This window comes from Microcaecilia unicolor, chromosome 10 (genome assembly GCF_901765095.1).
Source record: "Microcaecilia unicolor chromosome 10, aMicUni1.1, whole genome shotgun sequence".
Taxonomy (NCBI): Eukaryota; Metazoa; Chordata; class Amphibia; order Gymnophiona; family Siphonopidae; genus Microcaecilia; species Microcaecilia unicolor.
Window position 1 is genome coordinate 201,159,304 of NC_044040.1, and position 27,813 is coordinate 201,187,116.

The window sequence follows — 27,813 nt, forward strand, 5'->3', positions numbered from 1 at the left end:
ACGACCCCTTAACTAGCAATAATTGGGCACTAACCAATTATTGCAGTTAATTGGCATCAATTAGAATTTGTTGCTTGCAACTGGCTCAGCGCCTAACTCTCATAGCATTTATCTGAAAAGGAGGTGTGTCCCGGGGTATGTTGGGTGCATTTGAAAAAATTGCACACGGACTTACAGAATTCGCCTGAAGCGCGCCTAAGTTGGACACTGGCGTTTACACCTGCTTTTAGCAGGCATAAGTACGGCGCCCAAAATTTAGGTGCCGTATCCATGCCGAACGCTATTCTATAAAGAGTGGAGGAGTAGCCTAGTGGTTAGTGCAGTAGACTTTGACGCTGGGGAACTGGGTTTAATTCCCAATACAGATCCTTGTGACTCTGGGCAAGTCACTTAACCCTCCATTGCCCCTGGTACAAAATAAGTATCTGAATATATGTAAACCGCTTTGAATGTAGTTGCAAAAATCTCCAAAAGGCGGTATATCAAGTCCCATTTCCCTTGCCCTATTTGAGATTCTACATGGAATGTTGCTTCTATTGGAGATTCTACTATTGAGATTCTGTTGCTACTATTTGAGATTCTACATGGAATGTTAATGTTGCTATTCCACTAGCAACATTCCATGTAGAAGCCTTCCCTTGCAGATCAGCAACGTGGCTGCGCAGGCTTCTGTTTCTGTGAGTCTGACGCCCTTCCGGAAACAGGAAATGAGGGCAGAACCAGAAGCAGAGCTCAGACAGATGGGAAGGCAGTCTGTAGCGCCGCTCGCCTTCAATGCTGACGCCGGACCCCGAGGGGCTGCCAGAGGACAGGTCCTGCTTGCACTTCGAGGGAGGGAGGCACGGGGGCATTGAACTTGGAGGAGAGGGGGCGTGGAGGGAGGGGGTGTCCTGCAACTGGAAGGGGAGGGGGCGTCCTGCAACTAGAAGGGGAGCGGGCCCTCAAACTCGAGGGGGAGGGGGCTGTGGAACTCGAAGGGCAGGGGAGGGGGGCTCTTGCTACTCGAGGGGAAGGGGGGCCTGGAACTCGGATGACAGAGAGGGACAGAGGGAGGGAGGGGACCATGGAAATCAGAGGGGAGGGGGGCTGGAACTTGGACGACAGACAGGGAGAGAGGGAGGTAGGGAGGGGGGCGTGGAACCTTGCTAGCGCCCGTTTCATTCCTCTACGAAACGGGCCTCTTTTACTAGTTGGAAAATAAAAAGGTTTTAACCGGCACAGAATTAGCACACACTATGCAGAACACTACCATGGGATGCCTCAGCATATCCTGTGGTACTGCTCCTTTACTACGTGGTAGGCCTACCGCGTCTTAGTAAAAGGGCCCCTTAATCCCTTGGGTGAAGCCCTGGCTAAAATATGCATTTTTAAAATTGCATACATGCCTTTGAGCTGGTATAAAATCCAATGTTGAAATTCTTTTTCCACTAAATGTGTATTTTCTTTGGCGAACACACATACAGATTTTCGAAAGATCCGAGGCACATCCAAACCACGGTCCCAGCATGCCCCCTTGAAATCTTTGCATGTTAGGGATCTCCACATGTAAGTAGCAGCTTTCTGAAATCACAATTTACATGTAAACGCTGCTATTCACATGGGAGTATGCTTGTATAATAAAGCCCAAAGTTTCCTTCCTATGAAGCCACTATCTTTGACTGACATTCATTACACTTACGCGCTCTCTGAAAACATCCAGTGGTAGTTGACTTACATATCATTCCTAGATAGCATGCTGAGATTTTTAATGGGGTAATTTTTATTTAGTGTTTATTAAATCACGTATTTGATCAGTTAACCCAAAGAAATAAATCACTGGGGAGAAAGATTAGAACATTGATTTGAACAGTGTAAGTAATAATGCTGCAGAAACATACATCAAGCCAACGTAATGCAGACAGACAGGAAAGGCCACTGATTTCTTATTTATGGCCCCTGTTTTGGGTATTCCACCCCAAGAGAACTACGTTGAATATACATACATGCAAAGGAAAGAAGTGCTTTCCTCTCTCAGGCTGACTGCTGAATTATTCAAAGGCCAAAGAATGCATTGCTTCTAGACTGGTGGTTGGGAGGCGGGAAATACTGCTGGGCAGACTTATATGGTCTGTGCCCTGAAAAGGACAGGTACAAATTCAAGGTAAGGTATACACATATGAGTTTGTCTTGGGCAGACTGGATGGACCATGCAGGTCTTTTTCTGCCGTCATCTACTATGTTACTATGTAGACACCCAAAATTCAGCTAAAAGAACATCTTCGATGCAACCCACAGCTCATTATCCTAAAGGAAATCCTGTTTACGGTTTAGATAGAAACTGATTGCAATTCATAATGAAAAGGCAAAACATCTGTCACACTTACTTTTTTTTTTTTTAATTTAAGTTTTATTGATTGTTATAACAAAGGTAAACAACGTAACATACTCATAACATCATACATACATATCACGGTTAAACTATACAACATGTAAAGTTCCCTCCCCCCCCCCCCCCCCCACACCCCCTCCAACCCCTCCTCCCCCCTAGTACTTAGTCTCGGGAACCTACTTACTGCTAACTGAGTGGTTACAAGTAAATACATCAGAACCATGTCATACCATCCTCAATGAGCATTAATAAGCAAGCTTCTACCCCTTGGGCTGAGCACCTGAAGATAAGGCATCCATATCTGAAGAAATTGTTTCCTACATTTAGGCGATAATTTTGAATCTCTAGCCTCCCAAGAAGCTAATTGCCAAATATTAATAATAGTAGCAAAGTGTGAACTAATTTTGAATAAAGATTCACTAAAGGGTCCTTATTCTAATCTGTGATAATTAGTAACATAGTAACATAGTAAATGACGGCAGATAAAGACCTGTACGGTCCATCCAGTCTGCCCAACAAGATAAACTCATTTTACATGGTATGTGATACTTTATACCCGAGTTTGATTTGTCCTTGCCTTTCTGAGGGCACAGACCGTAGAAGTCTGCCCAACAGGGCCGGTCTTAGCAAGTGCGGAGGATCCCTTTGCAGACCAATTTGATGGGGCGCCCTCCCCTCCCTCTGAACTCCAGGGCTGCCACACCTCCCTCTGAGCTCCCTCCGAGCTCCAGGACCATCTCCCCTCTCTCCCTCTGAGCTTCAGGGCCCCCTCCCTCCCTCTGAGCTCCAAGGGCCCCCTCCCTCCCTCCCAGCTCCAAGGCCTGCCTGCATCCTTCCTATCTCCAAGGCCCCCTCCCTCCCAGCTCCAAGGCCCCCTCACTCCGAGGCCTCTCTCTGAGCTCCAGGGGCCTCCCGCCCTCCCTCCGAATTTTAAAAATTATCTTACCTCATCAGGTTACAGCGGCAGGCAGCAGCAGTGAAAAGCATGTGAGCTCGGCGCTTCAGGAGCCTTCCTTTCTCTCTCTCACCTCTGGTCCCGACTCCCACCCTCATTTCCTGTTTCTGGGAGGGCAGGACCAGAGCTGAGAGAGGGAAGGAAGGCTCCTGAAGTGCCGAGCAGTTCGCACGCTTTTCACTGCTGCCGCCTGTCGCCGTAACCCCGACGAAGTAACTTAGATGACTTTTAAAATTCAGAGGGAGGGGGACTGGAACTCAGGCGGTTTGGGCGGAGTTCAGGCGCGCCGTGTGGGGCCACCTTGAGCGTGAGGCCCTATGCGGTTGCCTCGCCCTAAGACCGGCCCTGCTGCACAGCACTGTTCTTGTACTAAAAGTTCTGAAGATTCTGGAATCCTAAAGAGTTACAAGATTCCAGAATCCCAATTAGTAGCAACATTCCATGTAGAACCCCAAAGAGTAACATAGTAAATGACGGCAGATAAAGACCTGAACGGTCCATCCAGTCTGCCCCACAAGATAAACTCATTTTACATGCTATATGATACTTTATATGTATACCCGAGTTTGATCTGTCCCTGCCTTTCTCAGGGCACAGGACAAATCATTAGTGGCATTAGTGTATCCTCACATGGGTTTTCCCAATTTGCTAAGGCCATTTTTACCGAAGCCGGAAAATAGCCGACTCTATTTTTCCTACTAATGGCCACGTGCTAATGTTGTAATTAGCACATGGCCATTAAAAAGAATTACCAAGTAAGCACTTCCTGACACCTATTTTGTAGGTAGTAAAGGCTCATATATTGATCCTGAGCTAACCAGTTAGTATGCGGTAATGTAGCTGTGCTGAGTAGTGCAGGAGCACTCACTCTGTGCCCGCAGACATGCCCCGCCAACAAAAATGTATTTATTTATAGCAGTAAAAATATTCAAATAACAATATAAGATATGGCATAGTATACTACTTACAATGTCAACACAATACGTAATAGAGCATTTTAATTGAAAGTAAAGGGTATAAGCAAAGATGGAACATATAGGGGTCCTTTTACTAAAGTGCGCCGAAAAATGCCCTGATCTGTTGTAGACGCATGTATTGAATGCGTGCAAGTCCATTTTTCAGTGCACCTGCAAAAAAAGACCTTTTTGTTTGGCCAAAAATGGACATGCAACAAATTGAAAATTGGCGCGCTCTATTTTGGGCCTGAGACCTTATCACCACCCATTCACTTAGCGGTAAGGTCTCATGCGTTAACCAGGCGGTAATCGTCAGCGCATGTACAGTGCTATTTATCACCAAGTTAGCACCGTGCGCCATAAAATTTATGGCGCGCCTACTGGATGTATGTACAAAATGAAATTGCCACCCGGGTCATGCGGTAGCAGGGCAGTAGTTGCTAATTGTCATACATTGGGCGCCTACACCAGGGGGGCACTGTTTAGCCGCCGACCCCCCCCCCCCCACCCCCCCACCACTTTGGACCCCCTGCCAACGACCCTCTTGAACCCCCCCCCCCTCCTGCCACCAACCTTCCCCTGCCTTCGCCGCCCGCCCCACCTCCGCATCAGGTACCTTGTTTGCTGGCGGGGGTCCCCAAACTCCACCAGCCGAAGAGTCTTCTTCAGCATTACCGAATGCCATAAAAACAATGCACGTTTTGACACCCTTCCGGAAACTACCAAAGACTAATTTGTTCAAAAGGACTTATCAAAGGGATCCGTCATAAATGACCTGACATCTAAACTCAACCGATTACTTTAACTTCTATTTCTTTTCATTACTGAACGTTATTCATTACCCTTGATTTCAAACTCCTGAAATGTACTGTATATCCACATACTTCTAATGTACTTCATATTTCTGTACTTTAACTGTAATAATTAATATGTACTTCTCTCCGGAAATGGTTACCGTCATTTCGGCATAATGTAAGCCACATTGAGCCTGCAAAGAGGTGGGAAAATGTGGAATACAAATGCAGCAAATAAATAATTAAATAAATAAGATAGTAGTCACACCTTCCTCTCTCCTGTATTTTTCCTTTATATACTGTCTGAGTATGATAATGTGTGAATTTCTACAAATGAACCATTTCTAAAAAGAGGTTAAACCAGGATGTCATCTTTGATGGCAGATGTTCCTTAGAGGAAGACTGTAATAAAGTTGTGTGCGTATTTTAATGAACAACTAAGCTTAAATATACCACAAGTATACTCTGGAGGAAAGGAGAAACAAGGGTGATATGATACAGACATTCAAATATTTGAAAGGTATGAATCCGCAAACGAACCTTTTCCGGAGATGGGAAGGCGATAGAACGAGAGGACATGAAATGAGATTGAAGGGGGGCAGACTCAAGAAAAATGTCAGGAAGTATTTTTTCACGGAGAGAGTGGTAGATGCTTGGAATGCCCTCCCGCGGGAGGTGGTGGAAATGAAAACGGTAACGGAATTCAAGCATGCGTGGGATAAACGTAAAGGAATCCTGTTCAGAAGGAATAGATCCTAAGGAGCTTAGCCGAGATTGGGTGGCACAGCCGGTGGCGGGTGGCAGGGATGGTGCTGGGCAGAGCCGGTGGCGGGAGGCGGGGATAGTGTTGGGCAGACTTATACGGCCTGTGCCAGAGCCGGTGGTGGGAGGCGGGGCTGGTGGTTGGGAGGCGGGGATAGTGCTGGGCAGACTTACACGGTCTGTGCCCTGAAAAGGACAGGTACAAATCAAGATAAGGTGTACACAAAAAGTAGCACATATGAGTTTATCTTGTTGGGTAGACTGGATGGACCGTGCAGGTCTTTTTCTGCCGTCATCTACTATGTTACTATAATATGTATGTTACAAGGACACCAGCAGAGTGTCCTGTAAGACAAAATTATTCTCCTTTCCAAAGATCAGTTTTGTGCTACTACATTTCTATCATAGCTTTCCGATGCTCCTGGCCGTTCCCGGATGTCCTCTTGAGATAGTTGGCAAGCGTCTCACTGCTTTGTTTGCTTCTACCCAAGAATAAGGTTTACTTGTGGCTTGACATAGGCGTCCTCTGGGTTTCCTTAACCTTTCTGAAATGAGTTACATCACGCCCCTCATTCGTGTCGGTTGACTTCCGTTCTCCAGTATTAGATATATGTCAACAATTCACAGTCAAAACTGAACCAGAAATTCCCTGACATACCACAAGGTTATGATATGACCCTTGGGGTAAAGGGTCCTTTTTTGTGTGTGATGAAAGTGAGTGCTTGCAAATTAAGGAACAGATGAAACAGAAAGCAAAAATGGCTTATATAAAGAAACAGAGAAAATGACAGTGGAGGAGTGGCTTAGTGGTTAGGGTGCTGGACTTTGGTCCTGGGGAACTGAGTTCAATTCCCACTTCAGGCACAGGCAGCTCCTTGTGACTCTGGGCAAGTCACTTAACCCTCTGTTGCCCCAGGTACAAATAAGTACCTATGTAAGCTGCATTGAGCCTGCTATGAGTGGGAAAGTGCAGGGTACAAATGTAACAACAACATGGAATGTTGCTACTATTGAGATTGAGATTCTGTTGCTACTATTGGAGATTCTACATGGAATGTTAATGTTGCGATTCCACTAGCAACATTCCATGTAGAAGCCTGCCCCTGCAGATCAGCAACGCAGCTGTGCAGGCTTCTGTTTCTGTGAGTCTGACGTCAGACTCACAGAAGCAGAAGCCTGCGTGGCCACATTGGTGATCTGCAAGGGCCGACTTCTACATGGAATGTTGCTAGTGGAATAGCAACATTCCATGTAGAATCTCCAATAGTAGCAACAGTGGAGGAGTGGCCTAGTGGTTAGGGTGGTGGACTTCGCGTGTAACATGTGAGCCCTTACTGCTAGATCAGTGGGTGGTGTGAAGGGCTCAGGCTGTAAAATAGGCGTGTGCTGGTTTCAATTTTACCGCAGGCCTTTTTCCTGGCCCACTGGAAAAAAAAGCCCTTTATCCCGGACGCACTAAAAACTGGCCCGGCGCGCACCAAAAACACACGCCCACACTACCGCAGGCCACTTTTTGCCGTACCTTGGTAGTAATTGTTGGTATGTTACAATGTATTTGTGTTTTCTTCCTTTTCCTGGCAACTGCAATCATCACATTTGCCAGAGTCCCAGTCACACTTGCCACAAGGGTTGAGACACCTAACGTTATTCCCAAACTCATTAGCAACACAGTGATCAGGCAAGAGAGGGCCAGCTATTTTTCTGTTCTCACTGATTGTTGTCTGGGCATGCTAGAGGCCTGCAGTTTTCCTTGCCAAATTCTGTGAAACAAAAATGCTAGGGTGATTGGAACGTACAACATTCGCTAATGATTTGCAGCCATCATCAGATTCCAAGAATTCTTTCCAAACACCAGATGTGGAAAGGATCCAGGCTTTTATCTTTCCTCAATGTTAACCTTTCTAGTTTGTTTTCTATGTATGGAAGGGCTGAAAAGACATCCATTTTTATCATTTCTATTTATTTAATGATATGGATGCACAAACATTGGACATCTTTCAGTATCCCTAAATTTGTTATTATTAAATATTCAAACAACAGAGGTGGTTTTGCATATGTCTGTTCAACTTAGGCCATTGCATTCATTTTTTAAATAAAATATTTTTATTCCTATTGAAAATTCATTGATCTATTTGTTGGAATTTATTAACCACCCAAGCTGGTGTACAACAGGTATAGCTTGACACCATATGCTAATAGCGTAATAACAGAATATATAGAAATAATGCATTTTTCTGAAGTTACATAAGTATTGCCATACTGGGACAGACCAAAGGTCCATCAAGCCCAGCATCCTGTTTCCAACAGTGGCCAATCCAGGTCAAAAATACCCGGCAAGATCCCAAAAATGTACAAAACATTTTATACTGCTTATCCCAGAAATAGTGGATTTTCCCCAAGTCCATTTAATAACGGTCTATGGACTTTTCCTGTAGGAAGCCGTCCAAACCTTTTTTAAACTCCGCTAAGCTAACCGCCTTTACCACGTTCTCTGGCAATGAATTCTAGAGTTTAATTACACGTTGAGTGAAGAAAAATTTTCTCCGATTCATTTTAAATTTACTACATTGTAGCTTCATAGCCAACTGCCGATTAACATTGTTTTAAGGCTTGTTTGATTGAGTTGTTAATAAATATTCAGGGTTACTAAGACATAGAGACCCTTTTATTCAGCTGTGCTAAAATTTTGCTGCTTCTGTGCATTAGTCAAAAAATGTAATACATGGCACTTGCAATCGAGGAGTATCCTAATGGCTAGTGCAGGGGAACTGGGTTCAATTTCCATGGCTGCTCCTTGTGACCTTGGACAAGTCACTTAGGGGTCCTTTTACAAAGGTGCACCAAAAACTGGCCTGCGTCAGTATGGGCGCGTGTTTTTTGGTACACGCCGGAATCTTATTGTACCGCATCTGGAAAAAAGGGATATTTTTTTTTTTTTAATGGGCTTGAAAACGGACGTGCGGCAAAATGGAAACCAGCGCATGTCCGTTTTCGGCCTGAGACCCTACTGCCACCTATTGACTTTGCAGTAAGGTTTCACACAGTACCCGGGCAGTAAGCATGCAGCATGCGCTAAATGCCATTTACCGCCGGGTAGGTGCCCCACGGTAGAAAATAGAAAATATTTTCTACCGCATGTTTTCAGCACGCGCCAAATTTGGAATTACCACCTGGAGTACACGGTAGCTGGGTGGTAATGCCGATTTAGCACATGCTGGATGCGCAGAGGCCTTTACATGCCTTTGTAAAAGGGCCTCTTAAACCTCCATTTCCCCAAGTACAATAAGCACCTGTATCTAATACGTAAACCGCTCTGATTGTAAGTACAGAAAGGCAGTATATCAAATCCCAAGCCCAATTGCTGGGTGTGTACCCCTTATCTTCTAAGCAAAAATTGTACACTTACCACACATTAAGGGGCAATTCTATAAGGCAGCGCCTCCACTTAGGTGAGAGCCTATTTTTTAACAGCATCTGGGCACCCAAATTCCTCGAATATTGTGTTCAATTCTGGTCGCCACATCTCAAAAAAGATATAGTGGAATTAGGAAAGGTGCAGAGAAGGGCGAAGGAAAAAGATAAAGGGGATGGGACGACTTCCCTATGAGGAAAGGCTAAAGCATCAGACTCACAGAAACAGAAGCCTGCGCGGCTGCGTTGCTGATCTGCAAGGGCAGGCTTCTACACGGAATGTTGCTAGTGGAGGAGTAGCCTAGTGGTTAGTGCAGTGGACTTTGATCCTGGGGATCTGAGTTCAGTTCCCACTGCAGCTCTTTGTGACTCTGGGCAAGTCATTTAACCTCCATTGCCCCTGGTTCAAAATAAGTATCTGAATATATGTAAACCACTTTGAATTGTAGTTGCAAAAAAACCTCAGAAAGGCAGTATATCAAGTCCCAGTTCCCTTTCTCTTTCCCTTTTATCTTAGATTTCAGTGTCTAATTCCATTTTCTGGGAATCAATTTGTGTTCTTTGAACCACAACAGTTAAAGTTCTTTATTGCTAATAAAGGGAAATAATGGTATTAAATTAATATTATTTTTTTTACCTAATTACTTATAGGGGGTGAGAATAGTAAGCAATGAATTGGAGTAATTAAGGTGTCTTGATGAGAGGCTTTCCACTTCCTTCCCAAGTTAAGTGGGCTAGCCCCTAGATTCTATATAGCGCACATAGAGATCTGCGCCAAAATCGTGCAACTCAATTGGCTTAATAAGCTAATGAGCACTGGTAACAGCACTTAACAAGCATTAATGAGCACTAATTGGCAGTAATTAAAATTTAGGCTCATAACTCAGTAAGCGTATTCTGTAACGAGGTGCACCAAACTTCTAACGCGTGCAGGCAAAAAGGGGCATGGTTATAGGCGGAGAACTGGGCATTTCATGGGCGTTCCAAAATTTAACGCATAGTTATAGAATATGGCCCAGTGCACGTGTCTATGCGCTGGGATTTACGCCACGCTTTCATTGGTGTAAATGGATGCATGTAGATTTAGGCGCTCAGATATCAACTAAGCGTATTCTATAATCGGTTTAGCTGATTGATTTTGGCGCCGATTTTTTTTTTAGGCACCATATGTAGAATCTCCACAATGCTTATAATTTTTTCTTTTGTTTTATTACTGTTCTTTGTATGATAATTTTTTCGGGAGGTCTTATACAAATGTGCACTAGCATTTTTAGAGCACGCTAAAAATTACTGCGTGCTGTGTAGACAGAGTAACACACTATAGAAAGAGGGGGGGGGGGGTTGCCGATGATGACAGTGTATTTAAAGCTGGATAGCTGAATTAAGAAGTCTGTTGAGACTTTTTCCTCCGTACAAGGAGATCGTATGCATAAATAAGGGATTTGTTTTTACAGTTGTCGGAGCTAACCCAGCAGTATCCAGGCAGCGCACAGCACTGCCTGATTACCGCTGGGTACACCCCGGCGCTATAAAAATAAATATATTTTTGTAGCGCCAGATAGGACAGCGTGCTGGGTGTGGGAAGTACCACCAGGCTGCTGCGGTAAAAGGGAGCCTAGATTAGGGAGAAAGTTATCAATGTGGGCTACCGTTATGATGCGTCATTTTACTGTTAATCCCAATTGTCAGTAACTAGATCTCATTGCATAACACGGCGCCTGTGCTAAAATTGTAAAAGTTGTGACGAAATATCCCGTCTCAGTGGTGGCCATATTGATAACTTCCTCCCTATTCCACTAACTAGTTCTGGGTGGTAGAGAAATGAAATGATCGTAGATTAATTTACCGTATCCTCAAATGGTAAGATATGTTTATTCTCAAACTAAATGAAAAATATCTAGGGAAAGTTTCCAGAACAGGAAAAATCCAAAAATATAATCACTTGGAAACTGTAGCAAGTAAACTGCTATATATTAGTAAATAGGAGGAAAAACCTCTAGAAGCTAAAACCTCCAAAACTTGAGAAGGTACTTAGCTTCTCTTAGGCTCCTCCGTGATTAGAACCGTGGTTAACGTTGGCCTCCGTTTCGCCACAGCTGCTTCAGAAACTCCGGTCTAATAATTCTGCCAAGAGAGCAAACTCGAGTCAGTTACCACTTACAACATTTCACAACATCTCATAACAACTTTTCTGTACAGCTTACTCTACGTTCAGACTGCCGACGGAAACATGAAGGGCAGCAAACATTACAAACATGGCGGTATAAGAACATTCTCTTGACGTCACACGCTGTCAAATCCCCATCAATGGAACATTACCATGGGCGGGGTCTATTCACGAACAAACTTTTCAAAATTGAAAATGGAAAAATTGGCGGTTTTTTCCGATGATGAAGAAGCCCTAGCCCTTTCATCCACTTGGTTAGTGGGGAAAGGAGCTTCTAGAGGTTTTTCCTCCTATTTACTAATATATAGCTACAGTTTCCAAGTGAAGATATGTATATTGCAAGTAACACAGTTAAGTATTTAATAAATTAAATCAACTATGCTTTTATTTCTAGCTGACTGGTGAGGTAGTTGTGAAGATTGCAAATGAGCCTGTTCTGCCCTTTAATGCCCTGGATGTAGGACTGGAAGTTCAGACCAATCTTCAAGGTAAATTTGATAGAAGTTTGGTAAAGTTTGTCAAATGTAAAGCTATTTTGAATGCCTGGTTCAAGTCCCACTGCAGCTCCTTGTGTCTCCGGGCAAATCAATTAACCCTCCACTGCCCCAGGTACAAAATAAATACCTGTATATAATATATAAGCCACTTTGATTGTAACCACAGAAAGGCAGTATATCAAATCCCATCTTCTCTTTGTCTCTGTCCTCCAATTTTGTATTTTGCCACAGTGAACTTACACCCAAGTCCAATATTTAAAAGCACTTACTGTATACAGTGAATGTCAGTTTATGTCCCATAAAATTTGGTTATGGGGCTTATTTGAATCCGTAGCAAAATTTGCATGAAATCACCATTCTGCCACGGCAAACTTGCAGCAACCCGGAAATACTGCCAGCTCGATGCGGGTACTGCCGGTAATTCCACCCCCCCCCCCCCCCCCCAGTGTGCGCCGTTTCCAGTGCTACAGATAATCAGGTCTGATTTTCTAGTGCAGGGATTACTCGATGGCAATCGGGCAGTGCCACGCGCTGCCAGGTTATACCGCTGGGTTAGCGAGGGAGCCTTTACTGCCACCTTAATGGGTGAAAATCAGTGCTGCCCCTGAAATGGCCGCATGGCAAGTGAGAACTTATCGCACGGCAGTGGCATAGCCAAGGGTGGGCTTGGGTGGGCCCAGGCCCACCCAGTAGCAGCACACCTATGATGTGGCTGGCAGAGATCCCCAAGCCCCACCAGTCGAAAACTCCCAACAACTGTCTCTCCTGCATACCTTGTAAATAGCAGATCTTTATCTGCAGCGAGCAGTGACTGATACATACTGCTCGCACCAGCCCCACAGTCTTCCCTCTGATGTATTCCCGCCTATGCGGAAACAGGAAGTTGCATCAGAGGGAAGACTGTGGGGCCAACATGAGCAGTGTGTATTAGTTGCTGCTCGCTGCCGGTGAAAATCTGCTATTTATGCGAGGGAGGGGGGATGTTTGAGAAACCATATGGCATGCAGGCGAGAGAGGGAGAGACCAACAGGCTCATTTTCAAAGCACTTAGCCTCCCAAAGTTCCATAGAAACCTATGGAACTTAGCCTCCCAAAGTGCTTTGAAAATATGCCTCCAAATCACTTGTGGGACAAGACGGAGTTCTGCCCACCCATCTTGGGCCCAGGCCCACCCAAAATTGAGTGTCTGGCTACGCCCCTGCTGTACTTACATTCCTTTTTTCCACCTTTTTACTCGCTGCAGTAAAAGGGGACTCTGCACGCAGCAAAAACGTATGCACCCGCTAGCACAGGACCCCTCTTACCGCAGTTTAGTAAAAGGGACTCATTACTGCTTTGCTGTCACCATCTTTGAAATGCTAAATCTTATTATTATTATTAAATCTTAATCTTCTTAGTAGCCTAGTGGTTAGTGCAGCAGACTTTGATCCTGGAGAACTGAGTTCAATTTCCACTGCAGCTCCTTGTGACTCTGGGCAAGTCACTTAACCCTCCATTGCCCCTGGTACAAAATAAGTACCTGAATATATGTAAACCGCTTTAAATGTAGTTGCAAAAACCTCAGAAAGGTGGTATATCAAGTCCCATTTCCCTTTCCCCCTTTCCCTTATGACATCACAATATCAGAAGTGAGCCAACTATCGAGAAATCAAGCCATTGTTACATCACTGATGAGGTTGGCTCTTATTGGTGGAATGAGTGGAGGAGTAGCCTAGTGGTTAGTGCAGCAGACTTTGATCCTGGGGAACTGAGTTCAATTCCCACTGCAGCTCCTTGTGACTCTGGATAAGTCACTTAACCCTCTATTGCCCCAGGTACAAAAGGTGGTATATGAAGTCCCATTTCCCTTTAGCCCACACTGCTGAGATTCTACTGGGTAATAATAAGTAAAATAAAAGACTGAATGTCAAAACGAGCTTGGATCAATGACAAGCACTCAAACAAAGCAAAAGAGATCTGTAGAAAAATGGAAAAACACAAAATTTAAAGATAAATCAATTTATCGCCATCAGCAATTTATTATAAGAGAACAGCAGGGGTACTAACTGTTTTTGGTGGAGGTTTCAATCATTTTTCTACAGATCTTACTTTTTCTTAAATCCTGCTAGAAGTACAGTGGAAGGACGAAGGACTTCAAACAAAGGCAGTGGTTGATGTACAGCATCCCTTCCGGATATATCAATCTGATAAAATGATTATCTTGCGCTTGCCTAAGGGTTGTGTCAGAGTCAGCTCCTTTGATCGATGAACTTGCAGGCAAGTGCCAGAAAATCAAAGAAGTTTGCCAGAAGTTGTCTGGAGATTTGTTGCAGACCACTTGTAGGGTTTAATTAGGAGCTAGAACAGAGCGGGAGAAATGGGAGAGGGGGAATTTTTTTTTTTATGATGATGATTATATCTTTTAGAGTGTATGTTTTAGGTAGATGATTTATTGTGTCTTTTTATTTATTTATTTATTTGATATTTGCCTTTTTCTATTACATAGACAATGAAGGCAGATAAAGACCATATGGCCTATCCAGTCTGTCCTTCCTTGCCATCTACATTACTTGTCCCAAGCTCTCTTGAATTCAGATACTATTTTGATCTCCGTCACTGGGAGGCCATTCCACAAATTCACCACCCTTTCTGTGAAGTAATTCCTCAGCTTACTTCTGAGTTTGTCCCCTTTCACCTTCATCCTGTGCCCCATTGTTCCAGAGCTTTCTTTCAATTTAAAGAGACTCCTGTGCATTTATGCTGCATAGGTACATAAGTAAAGCCACACTGGGAAAAGACCAAGGGTCCATCGAGCCCAGCATCCTGTCCCCGACAGCGGCCAATCCAGGCCAAAGGCACCCGGCGAGCTCCCCAAACGTACAAACATTCTATTCATGTTATTCCTGGCATTTAAATGTCTCCCCTCTCCCACCTTTCTTCCAAAGTATACATATTGAGATCTTTATGTCTATCCCCGTACGCTTTACGATGAAGACTACTAACCATTTTAGTAGCCGCCCTCTGGACCAACTCCATCCTGTTTATATTTTTTAGAAGGTGCGGTCTCCAGAACTGTACACAATATTCTAAATGAGGTCTCACCAGAGTCTTATACAGAGGCATCATTTTCCTACTGGCCGTTGCTCTCCCTATGCACCCAAGCATCCTTCTAGCTTTCGCTGTTGCCTTTTCTACCTGTTTGGCCACCTTAAGATCATCACATATGATCACACCCAAGTACCACTCCTCTTTTGTGCGCAAAAGTTCTTCGACCCCTAAACTGTACTGTTCCCTCTGGTTTTATCTTAGCTGCCAAATTCTGGACCATTCTTCGTGCTTCGCTAGGTCCTTCCTCATGTTATCTACACCGTCAGGGGTGTCTACCTTATTGTAGATTTTGATATCACCAGCAAAGAAGCAAATCTTACCAGGCATCCCTTAAGCGATATCACTTACAAAACTGTTAAAAAGAACCGGTACATGAACCCTTGTGGCACACCTCTGGTAACTTCCTTTTCCTCAGAGTGAGCTTCATTTACCACTGCCCTCTGTTGCCTTCCAATCAACCAATTCCTAACCCAGTCAGTCACTTTAGGGCTCTTACTGGAGGCACTCAGTCATAGGCGGTCGGTGGCCCAACTGTTTGGGGAGGCTAAAGGGGGTGGGGTTGGGGGTGGGGCCAGGGGTGGAGCTTAAATCCATAATTGTCTGATAACACACAGAAAAAAAAATAAATAAAAATAAAAGTCACAATTAATACCTTTTATTAAATTTAGATATTAGATATGTATCATATCTGAAAGAATAAAGTGGTTGCTCAAAGCATATTCTAAGCACAATCGCTCAACTGCAAAACACTATGCACAACTTTGTGCAAAAACACACTCAGAACCTTACTGTACCATAAATATTACACTGGGCAGAACCTAATACACCAATATACCACCCATACGGAAAATGCAGACCGTCAACAATATGAAACAATGGATCATATCATCACAATTCTCATGTAGAGCCACAAAACACCCTAATTCATGTTTAATGTGGGATAAAATGCTATAAGTAAATAAATATAAACTTTTAATGTTGAGCACCTGATTCTCAAATTGGACATATTCCAAACACTATAATGAAAATAAAATGATCTTTTCTACCTTTGTTGTCTGGTGACTTTTTCTGATCATGCTGGCCCAGTATCCGATTCTGCTGCTATCTGTCCTCAGTGCAGGTCAGGAAGTCATCCTCGTTAAATATCTCCCTGGCAACCCAGGACACCTCCAGCCAACCCCCCCACCCCCTGCTCTCCCAGCAGAAAGGTAAACAAATTAAACCAATTTCTAAAACTGGTTACACAAGACTAGAGGGCTTTCACTGCAGCTCCTGCTGTGAGGATGGAAGTAAATCAACAATTTAAACCCCTCAGAGCAGCTGGACTCCACAGCTGATCCATCCTGCTGCAGCAGGGGGGAGGCTTAGCCTCTCCAAGCCTGTTATACCGGGCGCCTATGCACTCAGTTTATTTATGTATCGTCTATGCAGAACCATGTCAAAGTCTTTGCTAAAATCTAAATACACAATATCAAGTGCTGTCCCTCGATCCAACTCTCTGGTCACCAAGTCATACTTAGATTTGTCTGACAAGGCCTGCCTCTGTAGAAACCAAGTTGCCTCGGGTCCTGGAATCTATTGGATTCCAAAAACTTTGCTATTCCCTGTTTTCAGTGTTTCCATGAATGTACTTACCACAGAAGTCAGATTTACCAGCCTGTAGTTCTCAACCTCTTCCTTACTTCCGCTTTTGTGGAGAAGGGACCACATCAGCTCTTCTCCAGTACTCTGGGACCACTCCTGACTCTAGAGAAAGGTTCAAAAGGTCAGCCAGCGAAGCCACCAGAACTTCTCTCTTCCTTCATTACCCTCAGAGGAGTGGCCTAGTGGTTAAGGTGGTGGACTTTGGTCCTGGGGAACTGAGGAACTGAGTTTGATTCCCACTTTAGGCACAGGCAGCTCATTGTGACTATGGGCAAGTCACTTAACCCTCCATTGCCCCATGTAAGCCTCATTGAGCCTGCCATGAGTGGGAAAGCGTGGGGTACAAATGTAACAAAAATAAATGTAGGTGAGGGAAGTCTACCACAATCATGGAGGAACACAAATTCCTATGAACATTGCAAGAACAACCTAGAAGAGTAGGATAAAAGGATAGCACATCCAAAAACACAAGGGAGTCTAATATTATTCACGCACAGGGTTTATTCTGTCAAATGCACCTAAGAGATTCGACACGGAACAATGTTTTGGCGCCAAGCGCCTGCCTCAGGAGTCTTTGCTGGAGTGTATGATTGGTAATCTTATCAACAAAGTGCGGACAAAATTAGGTCAGCTCAAAATGTAGCTAGAGTCACTTTCGCGAGCTGCTGCGAAAGGTTGCGCCAGCCATTTTGAAAGGCAGCCGCAAGGGGGCTGGAGCGAGGTGGCTGCGCTCATGCTTCCAAACACCCCTGCTGGACCACCACAGATGCAGGTAGGCCAGGGGTAGCCTACCTAGATCTCGGGTGGGGGTGCAGTTGGGGGAACTTAGGAACATGGTGGGGGGATAGGAGGGAGGCTGGGAGATGGTTCAGGAGGGTTTATTTTTTAAAAATAGTTATGAAGGTGCCGGCCCAATATTCAATGCTGTCACTCGCATTGCTAAGTGTCCTAGTTTAAGACAGCTTTGAGCTGTCCTAAATGAAGCTGCTTAGCTATGAGGGTGCCGGCACTGAATATTGCCGCATAACCTCGGGCTCCTCCCCAGTGCCACCCCTGACCTGCCCACTTTTTAGTTGGGTGGTCTGTAGGGATATTCAGTGGCACTCCCCAGCGCCACCTAGCGGGAAGTGATTTAAGGTGCATTTTTCTAACATTATTTAAGAGTCCCCTTATAAAATTCCCCTCTCAATCTTACTAAAAATGACCGCAAGCCCACAAAATGGTTTGTGCCCTATGACAGCAACCTCTTTATCTCTAGAATGTTCAGTAACACTCAGGACCATTTTCTGTACCCTTTAGGGCTAACATTCAAAGGCACTTGGGAACCTTTTAAAAAAATAACCCTTACGCCAGTCATTCCCACTCATGAAAGCCATTACTACCACCTAGGTAAGATGGGAGATTTTCCTATTTTTTGTATTGATGGCTACGCGTTAATTTTCCCATTAGCCCTTGGCCATTAGTGCGTGAGCCCCTACCACCACTAATCAATTAGCCTGCGGCAATGCCCACACACTAACCGATTAGCACAGAAATGTCTTCTCTCCACCCCCAGACCAGTCCCCAGCACATGCATCCTCAAATTACTGCAGGACACCTCAGCATGCCATGCGGTAAGTCTTTTTCTTTCCTGCAATAAGCATGCATTAATGCTTACCGCATCTTTGTAAAAGGGCCCATTGGTTATTAACCAGTTAGTGCCGCTGAATATGCCCTCGGGCTGCCTCAGTTACTATCCAAACAGTGCTGGCAGTGGGCAGTCCATAGGTGGAGCTTGGGCGGAGCCAAAGATTATCCAATGATGGTAACATTTACAACACTAACTGGATAAAGTTAGAACAGCAAACAGATACCACCAGAGGGCGCTAAAACTGGATATTCAGCGCCAAGGAGGTTTGATGAACAGGAGACAGCATCGGCATGAGCCTATCTTGGCCTATTATCTGGGCTGAAGCCAGAAGGGAGGAGCTTGTTGCCCTGTCAATTACATTGTTCCAGGTGTACCAAGATGGTGACAACTGCTTTGGGGAGAATTAAAACCTCCTTGGGTGGAGTGGGCGGATACCAGCTTCAGCCTTGTGATGTCACGCTGTCTCCTGTTCATCAAACCTCCTTGTTCAGCGCTAGCTGCTATCTAGATTCCAGGCTGAATATCTGGTGTTTTTAACCATGGATCAGTTTCCGCTCCTTTAGTGTTTTGTTGTCCAGCGACTAGCTGAGATGATTCATTATGACTCACTCAACAGATGTCTGGAAACACAGTAGGAACACAAGCTAATATTAGGCTGTTTTCCCAGATAAATACAACAAAACGCCTGATGTTTTCTGTACTGTTATGCTACAAGTTATTTTAATATAACTCTGCTTAAACAATAATTAGGTTTTTTTAGATTAATATTCAGTAATTTATGCCACAGTTTTATTTTTGAAACTATCAAATCCAAGTTGGATATTGGAAAAAATTAAGGAGTCTATGTACTAAGCAAAGACAATAGTTCAAATTATTTGCCAATTAAGACATTTTAATTGGTAATAATGAATCTTATTTGCCAACAGAAGAGCTTAATTTAAGATTGTTTTACCTCAACATGTTAAATAATGATGAGCTGTGAAGCATGTAAATGCATGCAAAGCAGCTCATTATTATGCAAAATGAATAAGGCAGCTTGCATTTGACCTCACAAGGTACATTACTTATGGACAGATAACAGCTCTAGAACTCCAGTTACCAATCCTTGTTGAGAGCATCAGACCACTGACATGCTCCTGAATACTAATTTAAAAGAACTAGTGTTTACTTAAAAATACCCCCTCTACTTCCCAATGCCTCCATCATCCAATCTCCTCTTAAACTCTGATCGCCTCACCCCTATACACTTCCAAACCCCATATTTGACAGCCTGAATCTCTTATGTAGTACCATAACACTACCATTAGAGGGACTCAAGCTGCCATTTTCATTCAAGAATACCCAAAAGTCAGCAGTCATGGGAGAGTAAAGAATCAAGAGGGAAATTTTGAAAGTAGGATTGTGGCATATGAGCCAACTTTTCAAAATAATTTAGGGCCCCTTTTGCTAAGCCACGTAGGTGCCTACGCGCACTGAATGTGTGCCAAATTGGACTTACCGCCCGGTTACTGCATGGCCCTTGCAGTAATTTCAGTTTTGACGCGCATCCGCTACACATGTCTGAAAAATAATTTTTATTTTCTGGCGTGCATAACTGACGCGCACAGGTCATTACCGCCCAGATTCTTTACCGCTAGGTCTATGGCTGGCGGTAAGGTCTCGGACCCAAAATGGATTTGCGGCAATTTTGATTTTGCCACACGTCCATTTTCGGGGGGGAAAAAGAGGCCTTTTTTTACAGGCGAGCTAAAAAATGGATCATTGCGTGCCCAAAATCCTCACCTACACTACCACAAGCCATTTTTCAGCACGCCTTTGTAAAAGGACCCCTAAGGGTGCTAAACCCACCAAACATTATCCCTCCACAGACACAGTGAAAGAGTTTGCACAAAATTAGGGGTGCTCAAGCACCTACAGTACCCACATAGTTGGCTCCTATGGATAGGGGAAGGAGGTTATCGCAGAGTATTGAAAGGGGATCAGGGTGGGGGACATGGGGGGAACTTGAAAAGAATTTGGAGGAGGGAAGTAGGGATGTACTTGAAAAGGGATTGGGCAGGAGGGTTAATTTGACTAAGCATCAGCCCACCGTTAAAAGAAAGTGAGCCTGACTGAGTCCGCTATCTTTGTGAACCGTGGTTGTGACAGGAACCACCTCGATCTTGCAATCGTGACAGCATCCTGCCCTCTTCTCACATGCCCTCAATGACCTATTTTGCCCATCCCATTCTTGCCCAATTCCCATTTCCCATTTGTTCCGGTGCCTAATTTTGAGTTCCATTTATAGAATCCTACCCTAAGGGCCCTGTTTACTGAGACGCGTTAGTGTTTTTAACATGCCTACAATTAGCGCACACGCTAACAGTGTAGGTACCTATAGGGATATTGTAGTTGCATACACAGTTAATGTGCATTAAAGATGCTAACATGCATATAATGCGGCTTAGTAAACAGGGACCCTCATGTGAAGCTACAATGTAGTAAATTCAAAACGAATCAGAGAAAAAATTTCTTCACTCAACGTCTAATTGGGCTCTGGAATTCGTTGCCAGAGATTGTGGTAGGGGCGGTTAGCTTAGCGGAGTTTAAAAAAAGGTTTGGACGGCTTCCTAAAGGAAAAGTCCATAGACCGCTATTAAATGGACTTGGGGAAAATCCACTATTTCTGGGATAAACAGTATAAAATGTTTTGTACTTTTTGGGGATCTTGCCAGGTATTTGTGACCTGGATTGGCCACTGTTGGAAACAGGATGCTGGGCTTGATGGACCTTTGGTCTTTCCCAGTATGGCAATACTTATGTACTTATGTGCGTAATGTTATGGTACTGGGAGAAGGTCCAAAGCGAAGTCACAAATTACGAATCTAGTAAATAGCACTAGGGATATTACAAAAATCCCCCCAATACTATAATATTACAATTTTTGGATTAAGTATTCAACATAACACACAATGCTATAAATTACATGCATATTCCAGCATTTAGGCATGAAGGGGGCGCTTCTATATATGGCACCTGGAAAATCCATGTGGAAATCATGTTCACCTAAGCGTATTCTGTAAGATTTAGGCACAGTATGTAGAATACATTTAGTTGATATCCCAGTGCCTAGAACTACGCACAATTTGGGAAAACATGGTGTAAATACCCACATGTAGATTTACGCAAACTGGGCCATATTATATAACACCCACGAAAAGCCTATTTCCCCGCCCATAACCACCCCCCTTTATGGCGCAGTGAGTTACAGCATACGCTTAGCGAGTTATGTTCGTAAATTCTAATTATTGCCAATTGGTGCTTATTATTGCTTGTTAAGTGCTGTTAATAACGCTGATTGGCTTATTAAGCCAGTTAAGTTACACGCATTGCTATGGAATACGCTTAGATATAGGCGTGGAACGCTAGGCACGATATATAGAATCCGGCAGGAAATGGCTGCTTTAAGTGCTCATGCCGAACCAATAGAGGCACGTCTATACTGAGTTATGCTAATATTTTACAAAGGAAAGTAGGCACCTTACTTTCCTTTAATAAGCGGCTGAGGGGGTGATATGATAGAAGTCTACAAGATAATGAGCGGAGTAGAGCAGACAGATGTGAAGCATTTGTTTACACTTTCAAACAACAACAGAACCAAGGGACACAAGATGAAGCTAGAATATGGTAGATTTAAAACAAACAGGAGAAAGTTTTTCTTTACTCAGCGTGTAGTTGGACTCTGGAACTCGTTGCCGGAGAATGTGGTGGCAGCGGCTGGCCTTACGGAGTTTAAGGGGGGTTTGGACAGATTCCTGAAGGAAAAGTCCATTGAACATTGTAAAAAAACTAGTAAAAAAAGGCCCGTTTCTGTTTGGAAGGAAACGGGCGCTAGCAAGGTTTTCCTCTGTGTGTATGTTTGAGAGAGAGTATGTGTGAGAGAGGCTTCTGTTCCTGCTGCTCAGGGTTGCCAGATTTAAATAATTTTTCCTACCCAAACCAGCCTCTAAACCCGCCCAAAAACTGCATACCCCGCCCCCGCCGTCACCAACCCCGCCCCCGTCGTCATCAGCTCCGCCCCTGACGTCAACAGCTCCGCTCCCAACGTCATTAACCATGCCCCCCGAGGGGTGAAAAACCGCAGCCGGCAAGGAAAAAAACCCCGCCCAACGAAAAAGAAAGCCGCCCAAAAAAACGCGACCCGCAGCGGGCAAAAATTTCCCGCAGCGGGACGCGGAAAGCCGCCCAATTGGGCGGGAAAACCGCCCATCTGGCAACAGTGCTGCTGCTGTGCATTCCCAGTGTTGTGCTGATTTGCTGCTCCCTGTATCGTGGCTCCGCCCCTCTCCCTTCTATTGGCCAATCTGGTATGGGTTGTGTGACGTCACTCTTATCTACTACATTAAGGACACCACCTCCAGCAGAAAACAATTGTTCCAAGCAGCCTCAGAATGTTGGAGGTGAGAATTATTATATAGGAAAAGGGGGGGAAGGGAAAAAAATATTTTTTTTTGGGGGGGGGGGGGGGGTGCCGGGTTCATGAAGCCTGGATTGGCCGCTGTCGGAGACAGGATGCTGGGCTTAATGGACCCTTGGTCTTTTCCCAGTATGGCGGTGCTTATGTGCTTATGAATAGGTGTCACTTACGTAGGTGCCCTCTGGAAGTTATTATCCTTCACTTACCCCCCACATTAGCTGTTCACTCATTTCTATCTCTTTAACAAAGTAGCGGGGAGGGAGAGGCCTGGATTTATATGCTATGGAATAGCCCATTATGTTCAGGCTTCCTATTGGAATATCTTCCTACCTCATTTGGCAGTTGTAAGCTTACTGTGGTCCCTCATTAGCCACCCTGTGCCTCCTTTGGAAGGGATGCACTCAGGAGGGCATGTCTGAGAGAGGAGAAACGGGCATTCCTGTGCTAATTAGCGTAGCTACATTTCCTCATGCTAACTGGTTAGCACAGGAATAGCGCGTGAGCCTTTACCACTTACAAAATGGGTGGTGGTAAGTACAGATGTAATAATTTTTTTAATACAAAAAACAGAGACCATTTTTAAGGCTGCAGTAAAAATGACCTTTATCACGCAGGAGAAACCTATGCAAAGCCGTGCTAAGGCCGCTTTTTCCTGGAGCTTAGTTAAAAGGCCCCTAAATGCAGTCAATTGGTTAAACATTTGTTTTATTTGCTTGTAAAAACAAAATTTGTCAGTATTTCAATGGATAATAATAATTAGATATGAAACAAAAAAAGTGAGGAAAAACCAAGTGAGGATACCAAAAAACACTTTATTGTATTAAAAAAACGCCGAAACACGGCCGTGTCGGGTCGTTTTTTAATACAATAAAGTGTTTTTTGGTATCCTCACTTGGTTTTTCCTCACTTTTTTTGTTTCATATCTCACGGTATCGTGAGGGTTTTTACCTCCTTTTTTTGTGTGTATGTAATAATAATTAGAGAAATTGGACAGAAATGAAATTTCCGATAATGAGATCCTTTGGATATTTTTTCATATATAACATGTTAGTTTTCCAGTCCTATGAGCTCGGTGCACTAGTAGAATGATCTCAGATCTTTATTTTCTATTTAGGGGACAGTCTAGCCAATAATCACATGTTGGAAATGGCCAAATGTCTACGAGACAGTGCACAATTATTCCAATCAGATGAGATGCGACCAGCTAATAATCCCAAGGAGAGAGACCCCATCCGGGTTAGAATGCTGAATGATGTGCTACAACATCTGGAGAAAAATTTTTTGGTAAAAGAAGCACCTCTGGGATTTTACAGGTACATCTTTAAATATGATCAAAATTCCTGTCAGAATTCCAAAGAGTTGATATAGCGCAACACGTCCGCAATAATTATCCCCTTTTCTACAAAAAGAAAACCTGAGTTGTTCATTCATTGGTTGACTTGCTTCACCAGGCACGCTTGAAGGAGGACAATGTCTGGGCTATGCATTAGGAAAAGCTACCTCTGAGTTCTAGTGAACTGTTAAACCCAACATCTATTCCGCTCCTGCCTTTGCTGCATGTGTCCTCCCAATGGCTGGTCAATCCGGTCGACATAGAGGCTGTGATTAGCCACAGGGATGCACTGGCATATAAATTGAAATGGGATGTTGAGAGAGGATAAGGGAAGGGGGCCAGGGAAAGTTGTCTGGACATTTCCTCCTTTCGCCCATCTTGACTGCCACGATGAGTTGATTGGGTCAACTGTTGAGTCCCAGAAGGAAGTGCCACCATTATGGCCAGACCAGATCCAGGGAGAGGCAGGAAGTAGCGCATCAAGTGTCACTACTGTATGTAATCAGCTCAGATCTAAGAAGAGACACAGCTAGTGCTGGGTATACAATTCCAGGTAAGGACTCCCTCCCATTATTCAGCTGCAGAAAGACTCCATGTTCATTACAGTCTCTCATGGGCTTCTTTAGTGGGCTTGATCCTCATACTGTTGTCATCCCTGGATGAGTTCAGATGAGCAGTTACCAGTACAGATGCTGCCTCTCTTGCCACTCAGTAGCATATTTATTCCGGGGGTGTGTGTTAGCCCCCCCCCCCCCCTCCCCGTGCCTTCAAATCATCTCCTTCCAGTTTTCGCCCAGGCAGCGGCACTGGCACTCACAGGATGCATGCGGCCTGCACCGGGACTTTCTCTATGAACCATCTCATCCCTTCTGACATGACTTCCTGTTTGTGAAGGGCGGGACAGTTCACAGAAAAAGCCCCGGTGAAGGCCACGGGCAGCCTATGAGTGCCGCTGCAAAGACTGGAGCGGAGCAGATGATTTTAAGTTACTGGGGGGGAGGGTCAGAGGGGACCCCGGTGAGGCGCACCCCCTTTTAAAAATGTCTGCCAATGCTATTGTTGCCACTTGCACCTGGTGATGGTGGTTGGAGTAATGTGGCCTTTAAGAAATAGGCTGAAATGTGGGATTTGCTAGTTTTGGGTAGTATCACTGCTCATATTTGGAACATTGTTATTATCTTATGTAAAATTTTGTTAGTATGCGTAGCTTATATGTCATAAATGCTGAAGAACCAATGCAACAAACAGTGAATGATCAACCTAATTTTCTTTGAAAAGAACAGGCTTATATGTGGAGCTGACACTGACTCATCCCTACAATACTGAATATTGTAGGGGTCAATATTCAGCAATCGGCGGTGAACGTTATTCCCAGATACTCAAAGCTGGGACCTGTGTAGGCTTTTGGCTTTGAATATCCAGTTGAATATTAGCCATTGAATATTAGCAGCTAGCCCTGACTAAGCGATTTAGCTGGCTAGCGGTCGACTAAATCTTTTTTAATATTGGGCCTGTAGTTCCTTTGCTTCAGGATCAATGCTTTGAGTACTGTCATCTTCTGTATAAGTATTACCACACTGGGACAGACCAAAGGTCCATCAAGCCCAGCATCCTGTTTCCAACAGTGGCCAATCCAGGTCACAAATACCCGGCAAGATCCCAAAAAAGCTCAATACATTTTATGCTGCTTATCCAGAAATAAGCAGTGGATTTTTCCCATTTTAATTATGGTCTATGGACGTTTCCTTTAGGAAGCGTGCCAAACCTTTTTTAAAACCCCGCTAAGCTAACTGCCTTTACCACATTCTCTGGCAGTTCCACGTTACCAGAACCCACATTTTGTGGTGTACAGTGTTCCTTGTCACTTTTGGTACCAGTCTATCAGTGGACATGGGGCCAAGCTAAGGCTAGCAGGCAAGTGAGCAAGTCCTTGTAGTACAATGGAAGCCATCACTTCAACCCCTCTTAGGTGCTCATTGTTTATACAGATTTGAACAGGCCTCATGGTTGCTACTAGGCAATATTTAGGACAAAGAATTCAAAGAGGGTCTTGGGGGGGTGGGCTGTTGGATTATAAAGTTTCCATCTAGGATCGTCAGGAGTTCGGTCATGTGCTACCCAGTCACCATGATGAGATTCTCCAGCTTTGAGGTTTAGTTGTGAGAGAGGGTCTTTTAATTCTTAACGGGGGATTTCTCTGGCATGTGTGCAGCCTGTCTGCCATCTGGACTAGCTTGGCCATGGTATAACGACAGACCCACAACCCTAGCCTTAGCTGAAAGAGGCAGCTTGCCCAAAAGCACCCAGCCAAAAAAACTGGCTGTGAGAGAGAACTGCAGTTTTGCTTGAATGACATAAGCTGATGACTCTGGAAGTTATTATCCTGCATATACCCCTATCTTCACTCCAAACCTATTTCTACCTCTCTACTGAAGCATGGGAGGGGGAGGCCTGGATTTATATGTATATAACTATATAGATAGGAGAGCTTGGATAGCAAGGCTAAATTTATTTATTTACTAGTAAAAATGGCCCGTTTCCGAGACCAATGAAACGGGCGCTAGCAAGGTTTTCTTCGTGTGTGTGTGAGTGAGTGTGTGTGAGAGAGAGAGAGATAGAGTGAATGTGCGATTGTGTGTGTTTGTTTGCCATAGAGTGAGGCTGTGTGTGTGAGAATGAGAGAGTGTGTGTGTGTGTGTTAGAGGGAGTGTCTGTGTGTGTTAGAAGGAGTGTGTGTGGCAGGTGCCCCCCTCCGTCTCCCGCCCTCTTTCCTTCTCCCCCCGGTATTCTTTCCCTTGTCCTTTCCCCTTTCCCCTTTTCTTTTTTCTGCCCTCTCCCTCCCTTTCCCTGCTTCAGGGTCCTGTGTCCCCCTCCCTCCGACTTTTAGGGTCGTGACTCGTCGCCCTCCCTTCCAGTGTGTTGTTGAAGTTAGCTCTCTCCCTCCCTCTGTGTTTTTGAAGCTGGCTCCCTCCATCCCACTGTGTTGTTGTAGCTGGCTCCCTCCCTCTCACTGCCATGATGAAGCTGGGTGGCTGGCTGGCTCCCTCTGTCTCACGTTGTGGCTGGGTGGCTGGCTGGTTCATTCGTTCGCTCCCTCCCTCCCTCCGACGTTCAGTCTGCCTGCCTGCTTGCTTGCCTGCCTGCCTGCCTCCCTCTTACGTTTTGGTTGTGTCTCTCCCTTCCTGTGATGGTCAGTGTGGCCGGCTCTGTCCCTCACTCTCTTTCTCGGTTGTCTTTTGTGTTCGCGTTGCGTGTGACGTCATCGTGTGTGGTATGGGAGGGAGCGGGTGTGCTTTTTGTTTCGTTGAGTGTATGTGCTCCGCCCTCTACGTCATCAGGTTGTGACACGAGGGCGGGGCAGGCACTCATGAAAAGTGATCTACACCATGACCAAGTACTTGGAATGCTGAGAAACTTGGCCTCATAGAACGTTGGAGGTGCGTTTTATATAGAGAGATTTGTAGCATTTGTATCCCACATTTTCCCACCTATTTGCAGGCTCAATGTGGCTTACAATTGTTCCGTAATGGTGATCACCAATTCCGGAAAAGAGAAATACATAGTTAAGGTGGAGGAGACAGAGTGGGTTAGGTATTCAAGTAAGGAAGTTCATTTTCATAATAAGAAATAAAAGGTAATGGGCAAAAATTCCTTTGTCAGATCATTAATAAAGCTATGGTCTTATCTTTATACTCAGTTTCTATGTAAGGATTGTGTATTGTGTCATTGTGAAGAGAGACAAAGGTGAACTCC

The 27,813-nt window shown here is 44.5% G+C and overlaps 1 protein-coding gene across 1 annotated transcript in view; it reads left to right on the forward strand.

Annotated features, from left to right (window-relative positions):
- Positions 1–27,813, forward strand: part of NAALADL2 (N-acetylated alpha-linked acidic dipeptidase like 2) — a gene marked incomplete at its 5' end in the record, with an annotated part of 477,074 nt that overhangs the window by 418,864 nt on the left and 30,397 nt on the right. The window contains 2 exons of the mRNA XM_030215679.1: positions 11,808–11,901; positions 23,842–24,040. Of these exons, the coding sequence (XP_030071539.1) occupies positions 11,808–11,901; positions 23,842–24,040 (293 nt within the window). The remainder of the gene's footprint in view (positions 1–11,807; positions 11,902–23,841; positions 24,041–27,813) is intronic.